The sequence below is a fragment of the Zonotrichia leucophrys genome, chromosome 6 (assembly GCF_028769735.1).
Source record: "Zonotrichia leucophrys gambelii isolate GWCS_2022_RI chromosome 6, RI_Zleu_2.0, whole genome shotgun sequence".
Lineage (NCBI taxonomy): Eukaryota > Metazoa > Chordata > Aves > Passeriformes > Passerellidae > Zonotrichia > Zonotrichia leucophrys.
The window spans coordinates 13,048,248-13,057,310 of record NC_088176.1 but is presented as its reverse complement, the minus strand read 5'-3'; the positions used below and the strand labels follow the sequence as shown (position 1 = coordinate 13,057,310).

The window sequence follows — 9,063 nt, the reverse complement described above, 5'->3', positions numbered from 1 at the left end:
CTCTGTGTTCTCATACACATTGGACTGCAGAATGGGAAAATCCTGCAGCACCACAAATTCTCAGCCCAGTCCTAGAGCAGCAGATTTTGGATGCAGCAGGCTACTCATACTCTCCCTTAACAAACTCCCCAGCAACGCTGCACCCAGAGGAGCCAGCCTCGAGGAGCACTGTGCCCCATCAGGTACCAGAGCTTGGGGTGTGTTGTTGCAGATGTCCCACAGGCAGCCCGGACCCCAGGGCCACGTCAGGGGGTCCCTGCCGCTGCTCGTGGCTGCCTGCCCTTTTCAGCCGTATCCTCCAACATCCTTTGCTCAGTAACTCCCAGTGCTGGAAGGAAGCAGCAGAGCAGGCTGAAGCCAGCCACGGGGCTGGGAGTCTCCCCCAAGGAAGCTGATGAGAGTTTTCCCACCCGTCTGATTTTCCTCTGAGAAGGGCTTGCCAGGCTGGGGACGATGTCCTGCAGCAAGGCTGAGCACAAATGGAAAACAGTGTCCCCACAATAATCCCCCCTATGATTGTCTCTAAAATGTACTCTTGCACATTTCTTTAGATTCAAATTCCCCTTTTTGTATTCAGTTTCAGACACAGATATCTGTAGATCTGCCTCAGCCCAGGTGAGACCTCATTCCAAGGTCTTATTCTATAAATTATTCTACATGAGTTTAAGGCTAAGCCCCTGCACAGTCCCGGCCACCCCCAGCAAGCCCCCAGAAAGGCTTCGATTAAAGCAAGTGCTAAATGCACTGCTGGGTTGAAGCCTGAAAATGTTTATAGGACCAGGGATTAAAACACAGCATATTACATCTGGAGCTTCTAAAGCCAAGTGGACCTGAGCAAAGTCAAATGGAAATGCTAACTCTATTCTTATTAAAAAAAAAAAAAATAGCACAGGCTTCAGCAGTAGTTGTGTTATGCTGTCTCCTCTTGGGGAACTAATAGACAGGGAACAGCAAGGCTTTAAATGATTTATTCAGTACCCTGGAGATTTTTTATTTTCTTTTTCATTTCCACATAAATTACACAAGCACTTTATAAAATGAATACACATAAAACACCTTGTAAGTGCATAACTTAAAAAAAACAAAACAACAAAAAAAAGCAAACAAACGAATGCCTTTAAAAATCTCACTGAAAATAGGTTTTCTGGTTGCTTGTTTGTACTAACTGCTTAAATTGGCAGTGCTGTTTTAGATTATAAGTAACTGAAAAATATATATTGTTTTTATATATATATATAGCTATATATTCCTGGTGTTTGCTAGAAGTGCTTTGTTTAATTTTGTCTCATTCTCTTGGTACAATTAAAAGAATAACTAAGTTAAACAGCTGAGAGTGAAATCAATTTTTTGTTGTCAGGAACTGCCTTCTAACTGGAAAATGATAAAATAAAACATTGGACAACATTTTGCAAATTGTATGGAAATATTCCATGGAAAGAAACTGCATTACCCCCACAAACTGCCACCCAGGTCTTCTCGTTATTAAAATACTCGCTGATGGGCACAGAGTCCGTGGCAGCCAGGGACTGTTTGGGCTCTTCATACAATTGAGATATCATATTTACCGTCCTCAGGAGTCTGTCAGATCCTTCTCTTGTTCCCCTCTCGCAAGAAAAAATTAATGAAAAAGGGGAGGAGAGACAGCGAGGTGAGATCTGAAGGGTTCCCATCTGGCACAAGCAGAAATTGCTGCTGTTTCCTCCATTTGTTGCACCCCCGAATGTCTCTGGTGCGGACAACCCAAGAATGCTGACAGCAGAGACAGTGTTTCTCAGGGAGCCTTCTCCTTTTCTTTCAAGCCAACAGTTCAAAGCATATATCTATATATATCTATATATAGATATACATATATATATGGTTATACATAGACTCTGCACTGCTGCCAGTAGAATCCTAAGGAAGTTTTCCTCTCCCCCAGCTGGATGATCACCAGCGGCTGTGTCTGTCAGGGCTGGGCTTTTGTCTGGCAGCACGTCAGCAAGTTCAGGGTCGACACTGGAGACTTTCAGGAGAACAAAAGGATTGGGGGGAGGTGAGACAGCATTGCTGCTCCAGCAACTCCATGGCTAGGGAGAGTTTTTGGGGTGACTTTCCTTCTTTTTGTTCCTTGTGGAGGGCTTCCCCAGCTGGATAAATAGGATGCTTGTGGCCAGAGGATTAGGGGGTTCCAGCCCTGCTTGGGGAGAAACAGAGTTGCTACATGTCCCACCAAGGATGCCTTGTGTCTCCCTGGGGACAGCCCCGCCAGTCGAAGGTGGAGGTGCCACCAGTGGGTGCCAGACTTATTCACAAGCAGAGGCGACAGTGGTGACACTGGTGATCTTGGTGGAGTCATCAGACCAAGGCTGGAGATTCTGAAGAGCGAAGAGAGAGGAGTTGTGGACACAGATGGGGTCGGCTTGGATGGGCTGGTTGATGGTTTTTTGGAAGGCTTCCTGCTGCAGCTGCATGAGGATGCGGTTTGCTTGCTGCCGCTCAGCCTCCCGCTCCTCCGCTGTCTGCCTCCTAGGAGAGAGGGAGCCATTAGGGGGGCCTGGGGAAGCAAGGGAAGGGTGTCCCCAGAGAGATCAACTTGTGCTGGGTGCTCATGATGTGGGAGGGCAGGGGTAGGAAAAGACGGTGCCTTGCCATGGCATGGTCCCACATCCCCTACACAAATGGCCAGTAAATCCCATAAACTGGGATTTAAATCCCAGTAAATCCCATAGACTGGGTCGGTCTGTTTTACTGGTCTCAAAAACACTGCTCTGATCAAAGAGAGTTGGGAACAGCCCACAGCTCTGGATTACTTTCTGCCCACAGGAAAAAAAAAACAAGTGGGGACAAAACACCCAAAGTATCACAGAACAGCATTGCAAAAGTTGTGATCCCCTGAAACCATGTTCTGGTCTAACAGCAAGAGCCAAGCATGCAAAGCCCCAGGAAGAAGCATGGAGCAGGGTGGGGTGAGGCAGTGACTGGCAGCGCCACACAGCTGGGAGATGGGCAATGTCACTCTGGACGTCCCATTTCAGCATCCAGGTTTGCCGCCTTGTCTGCCATGCTGTGGTGACTAGCTGTTGAGAGCTTGGATAAAGGCAAAAACATTTCCATAGCAGGCAGCAAAATTTCAGCTAAACACTAGAAACACATTTTTTAGCAGTAACAAAAATCAAAGCACAGAATATACTATCTGGAAAGGGTGAATGACAGTGCTTTTCAGAACACTTCAGGCATGTGTCTGCCTGGTATCACCAGCAGAAGTGATCCCCAAGGAGTGGGTGTAGGGGGTCAGAGGGGGCTCTTTCCAGTGTTAGTTGGGCCCTGGCCCTGGGCTGCCCAGGAGCAGAGAATGGGATAGGTAGAAATAGCCTGAATCCTCTTATATCCACAATGGAAATGCCAGTCCTGCTTGCTTGGATGGCAGGTCAGTCTAAAGTGCAAACAGATGCTTGCACTCACCCCTACTTCAGCTGGAACCTCTATTGATGCTGCTGGGAAAACCTGGGAGCTGGGAACTCACAGTGCTGGTCCTAGGATGACTTCCAAAGCATCTCCTCCCTCCCTCACACCCCCAGTTACAGCTGACATCCTCTCAGCAGCTTCAGTGGACCAGTGACACAGGAAATGGCAGCTTTTTAATTTAGCAGCTCGGGGGGGATGTGAGATGTCTCATCCCCTTTGGCCATGGGAATTGGGAGTGGCAGCTCTGATCTCCACAGTGGTATCTCAGAGCACAGGGCAGGGGTCCCTGGCTCCCACTGGGGAAGCAGGCTGGCACCTGGATGCCAGCAATGGGCCTCTGGGCACCCAAACCTCCAGACACATGGCCAGGGTTCCCTCCTGGGAGCAGGTAGTTCAGGGCTCAGTCCCTGTTCTAATCACTGTGTCAACATCTCACATCAGACATCCCGGGAAGAGCGGGCTCAGAGCTGCACCTGCCTGGGGAGCAGCTCAGCCTCTGCCTCAATGAATATTTAATGACTCCCTGAACAACGAGGAGATGCTCCAGGAGGAGGGAGGGAGCCCCAAGTCCAGGGTGATCAGGAGTACCATGGCTGTGAGCACCTTGCTCCCAAGGGTTTCCCTGTTGCGAGCAGCTGCTCTAGTCATGGATTCACATCAGAATGGGATTTCCAGGTTCATACCTGCCTGGAAAGAGCTGTGTCTAAAGCAAGAACCCAAATCTGAGGAGGGGATCACACAGCCACCTCCCTGCAATGGAGACAACCAGGCAAGGGGCAGGGACAAGGCTCTTCCCCCCAATTTGCATTCAAGCAATTTAACTGCTCAGAGAGCTTATGGCAACTCTATTTTCTTGGATACTTGAACTGCCTCATTCAGGCTGAGCCTGCAGCAGCTCTTTCCAGCTCCCAGTGCCCCAGGAACCACTCAGAGCCCACTGCCCAGTGCAGGGCCCTGAGGCATGAAGCTGGGTGTGATATCAGCCAGGGGCACCCACATCTCCGTCTCAGCAGGCGCAGATGCATACAAGCAGAACTTACGTGCCTGCGTCCCTCTGGCTCAGGCCAGAGATTCTCCCATGTCTAATATTACAACTGAGCTCTGGCTGCAGCCTCTCCCTTAGGCAGAAGCAGGATTTTGTTTCTCTTTACCCAGCTATTTTTTGTAAAACACGTGAATAGGTTTGTATCCTCTGCACCTCTGCCAAAAGAGGCTGAATTTAGCCAACAGACGCAAAGAGTATTGACAGATGGATTTGCCTCACTTCCTTAGGAAACCTGGTTAGAAGACACAGCTGACCCCATTTTGCAGGCCACAGCAAGACTGTTCCTCCTCCAGGATTCTTTTTCTGGCCAACAGAGATCACTCCAGCTAGAGACTTCCTAACAGTTGGGGAATTGCACTACCATAGGTTCTCTAGGGAAGAACTAGAAGAACACTGGGGTTGAGGATTCACACCCCCTCTTGGTTTCAAATTCCTTGACCCCCATTTCTTACCCAACCTCAGCATACTCAGGCAATCACCGTCCTGTTAACCCTCGGGAAGAATCTGGGGAAGTCCTTTCCCCCCATTTTGAAGAAGCTGCCTGCCTGCCCTCCAGCACCCAGCAGCTCAGCAGCCAGCCCAGGGCAGGAGATGTTCTCAGGGCTGGGGTGTCTCCCTCGGGAACATCCCCGGAACGTGCAGCTTGGGAGGGGCAGGGTCACTGCGACGGAGCCCTGGAGGCTCCGTGTGAGCCCAGCCTTCTCTTCCTCTCCGGCTTTACCGGCACGCCCGGCAGCAGAACAAAAAGAAAGCGTTTGGGCAAGGAGGCGCCGCGAACCCCGCGGGGACGAAAACCTCCGCGCTGTGCAAAGCGCGGTACTCCGACAGCCCCTGGCCGCGGGCTGCCACTCGCCGCTGCCGCGGACAGAGGCGGGGGAGCCCCTCCACCCTCTGGTGCCACTGACTGCACCCACTGCACACGTGTGTGCTCACACACGCTCATCCCTGTGGCATACCAGCACGCATTTTTGCACGCAGGGCCGGTGTGCTCACACGGCCCGCACCACCCCGCACTCGCCGGGCTGTGCTGTGCACACTCACACACACACACACATGAACACACACGCACTTCGCACTGACCGTGCAGTTACACTCGCTTGCACACAGGCCCGCAGGTGTGCACACACCACATGCACACACAAACCGCTGTGCATGCACACGCACGTGTACACACACAGTCACATTCACACGCACACACGGGGCTTGCACGCCTCTGCGCTGCCATCAGGGCTCCCGGCTGAGCTGCTGGCAGCAAGGTCTGTGCCCCCGGACTGCCCCACCTCGGTCCATCGAGACCCCGGTCCCTCACCTCCACTTGGTGCGCCGGTTCTGGAACCAGGTCTTCACCTGGGCGTCCGTCATCTTGAGGGCCTTGGCCAGGGCAGCGCGCTCTGCCGAGGCCAGGTATTTCTGCCGGTGGAAGCGCTTCTCCAGCTCGCAAATCTGCAGCCGGGTGAAGGAGGTGCGCGGCTTCTTCTTCTTGGGGGGCGTGCGGTTCTGGTAGGGGTGACCTATACGGCGTGTTACAGTGAAGGGTGAGAGGGCCACTGGGGGGGACACGGGAGGAGGGGGGATGAGAGGCAAAGAAGCAAGCAGCGACACATCAGCAGAGGGGCTCCGGCTCCCGGCCGCTGGGCTGGGGACCTCCCCCCACCGCTCCGAAGCCGCGGCTTCCCCGCCTGTACCCGCGCACGAGGTGCAGAAGCTCGGCGGCGGCGGCCCCGCGGACCGGGAAGGCCCGGCCGCCTTTCCTGGGCGCTGCGGGCACCCGCCGGGCACCGCTCGGCTCCGGCGGAGGTGAATGTGGCCGCCTGCCCGGCCAAGCGCCCGCCGGAGAACGGGGGCTCAGCAGCGGCAGTCGGTCCTGGCGCCGGGCCGGGCTCCGCGCCCTGTGCCAAGCGGGTTCGGGATAATTTGGTTTAGGCTCGGCGGTAACCCCATCGTCCCCGGCCCCAGTGCCTCTAACAGAGAAGTACAGTCCTGGACTGGAAACTGGAGTTGAAATTTGTTGTTCTGTTTGTTTGTTCCTTTTTTTTTGTTTTGTTTTAAATATATATGGTTTTGTTTGGATTTGTTGATTTGATTTTTTTTCCCAACCCCACCAAAACAAACAAAAAAAAAAGAAATTATTGAAAAGTAGCATTGTGTCTAAGCTAGGAACAAATTGCATGAAATTCAGTCAGGTGCTTGCCAAGGCAACAGCGCGTTCGTCCACCCGCGGCCGTGCCCGAGCCCAGCCCCATAGGGTCGAAATTAAACGGGAACTTTCAAAAATCGGGCCTCGGTTTCCGCCCTCGGGAAGCGGCGCTGATTTTTCCCCGTTGTAATTTCGTTCCTTTTGTTCGTTTGTTTGCGTCTTATTTATTTCTTTCCATTCGAGTTTTTGCTTTGTTAGTGCCGAAAGACGAGCCCAGCTACACCTGGAAATCGTGGCGAGGCCGAGAAGAGGCTCTAGCCCGAGCCCCTTTCTGCTCGGGCCTGCAAAACGTCCCTTTTGGTGGGGAAAAAGGCTGAGCCGAAACTCGCAACCGGGGAACGCCAGCCCGGTTAAGGAAGCAACGGGACGGCCTTCCCTGGCAGGCCAGGGCCGGGGCCGCGGGTCTGCCTTCCAAACAACTCTCGGTTTTGAAGGAAAGTTTCCCCGGGTCTGGCTCGGGCGGCAGGGATTGGGCAGCGGTGCCCGGGGCTCGCTGGAGGTCGTGTACGGAGTTTACCATCCCTTTTCCTCCTTGCCCGCCTTTGCCGACCCGTATCGCGGGGAAAAAAATGTAAAATCCTACACCAAACTAATAAATAAATAAATTAAAAGGAACTAAAACAACAACAACATAAAACCCCACATATACAAACAATCAGACCAACCAAAATATCCAAACAAACAAACAAAAGGAAACACAACTCATTTAGGGGGGACTGGATAAGCCTCATTTCCCACCCCGTCTTGCTTTTGGCCTCCTTCGGGACCAGCTTCCCAGGACCATCCCGGCTGCTTTCTCCACCCGGCCGGAGAGATCCCCGGCTGGATCCTGCGTGCCCGTGTGGGCACCGGTTGTCGCGCCGAGGCCAGGCGGCGGGGAATGAAGCGGGGCGGCGGGAGCAGAGAGAGAAAGGGGGTCCCGGGGGCGCAACTCACCTGTGAACCTGTCTTTTGTGTACCGCCTGTTGCTCTCCATCCAGGGGAAGGTGAGCCCCGTGAGGCTGTTCATGCCGTTCACCGCCGGCACGGCGGCGGAGAGGGGCTGGTGGACTCCGCCGGCCACGGGGCGATGGGCCGGGACGCGGATCACGCCGCCGGCCGAGCTCAAGGTGTTGCCGTTCATGCTCACCGCCATGTTCACGTTGTAGGAGCCGGGCAGGCCGCCCATGCTGCAGGAGGTGCCGGTGTAGGCGCCGGCCGCGCCGCCGCTCGTCCCGTAGCCACCCGTGACCGTGTTATAGGCGCTGCCCACGATGCAGCCCAGCCCGTAGTCCGTCGAGTCCTGCAGCCGCGGGTGCGACACCATGCAGCTGCCCGGCTCCGACGTGTTGAGGATCTGGTCGATGCCGAAGCTGATGGGCTCGGCTTGCCCTTGGTGCAGGTGGTGAGCCCCGAGGTGCTCCATGCCGCCGTTCGGGCACCGGGGCCGGACCTCCGCCCCGGGCAGGGCAGCGCAGCCCCGCACCGCCCCGAAACCGGCAACGGGGCCGCGCAGAGCCCAGGAACGCCGGCTACGCGCTCACTCCCATAGCACGACGGCAGAACACCCCAAGAAACCCCAGCAGAGCCACGCAAGACCGGGACTCGGCAGCCACACGCTCAGCACGAAGACACAGCAGCACAGCCATGCACAGCCCAGGTACAAGAGTGAAATAGCCCCGCAGCACGGGACGCCACAGCCGTGCCCAGCGCGGCTCAGGACACAGACACTGGAGACACAACCGCCCCACGCACACCCGACAGCTTCCAGGAGCGGAGACTGACACCCCAGCCACGCACACCGGCCCCGCTCCGAAAAGACCCAGCACCCCCAGGTACCAAGACACGCCAGGAGCCTCTCACCCAGGACAGACAGACGTACGCACGGACACACACACACACAGGGGTGCCCCGGGGACCCCTTGCCGCGGCGGGAGGTGGGGAGCCGGGAGCCCCGCGGAGCGGAGCGCGGCGGATTGTGAGCGCGATCGCCCGCCGCCCCGCTTGCCCATCAATCACCCTACCCAGGGCCTACTGCTGCAGGCCCTCACTCTCCATTGGTTGGATGCTGAGAGCAGCCCAGTGAATGACAGCAGAGAAGAGCACACAAGAGGAGTTTCTTCTTCCCCAGCCCCCTCTTGCACACCCCCCCTCAAAAAAAAAAAAAAAAAAAAAAGGAAAAAAAAATCACCGCCCTTCTCGGCCTTATAAAGTGAGCGCTGGGTGAGTGCAAGGCACTGGGGGGTGAAATAGTGGCTGAGACCGGGCGGCAGAGAGGGGTCGTTTGGTCCCGGAGTTTGTGGCTGCGGACTGCTGGGAAGGGGGATCTTGGCTGCCAGGCCCAGCAGGAGAATCAAGTCCAGGCTGGGATCCCCAAGGGCTGCCGCTGATCCCGAGC

The 9,063-nt window shown here is 55.0% G+C and overlaps 1 protein-coding gene across 2 annotated transcripts; it reads right to left on the bottom strand.

The window, feature by feature from the left end:
• Window positions 1-1,264: 1,264 nt before the first annotated feature.
• TLX1 (T cell leukemia homeobox 1) lies at window positions 1,265-8,772 on the bottom strand. 2 transcript variants are annotated; one of them, XM_064716732.1, is made up of 3 exons: window positions 7,623-8,772; window positions 5,799-6,036; window positions 1,265-2,505 (listed from the first exon to the last, which is right to left on the bottom strand). In XM_064716732.1, the coding sequence occupies exons 1-3, from the start codon at window positions 8,089-8,091 to the stop codon at window positions 2,283-2,285; spliced, it is 930 nt and encodes a 309-aa protein (XP_064572802.1). In that variant the 5' UTR covers window positions 8,092-8,772; the 3' UTR covers window positions 1,265-2,282. The 2 variants fall into 2 exon arrangements, with proteins under 2 accessions (XP_064572802.1, XP_064572803.1); XM_064716733.1 differs by having other exon boundaries at window positions 5,799-6,000.
• Between the last annotated feature and the right edge of the window lie 291 nt (window positions 8,773-9,063).

Excerpts from the sequence above, each read along its gene's own strand:
- TLX1 (XM_064716732.1), bottom strand. The coding sequence starts at position 8,091 with ATGGAGCACCTCGGGGCTCACCACCTGCACCAAGGGCAAGCCGAGCCC. Across the intron at positions 6,037-7,622 it reads CACAAAAGACAGGTTCACAG|TGGCCCTCTCACCCTTCACT; the intron begins GTGAGTTGCGCC and ends TGTCCCCCCCAG. Across the intron at positions 2,506-5,798 it reads AACCGGCGCACCAAGTGGAG|GAGGCAGACAGCGGAGGAGC; the intron begins GTGAGGGACCGG and ends CCTCTCTCCTAG.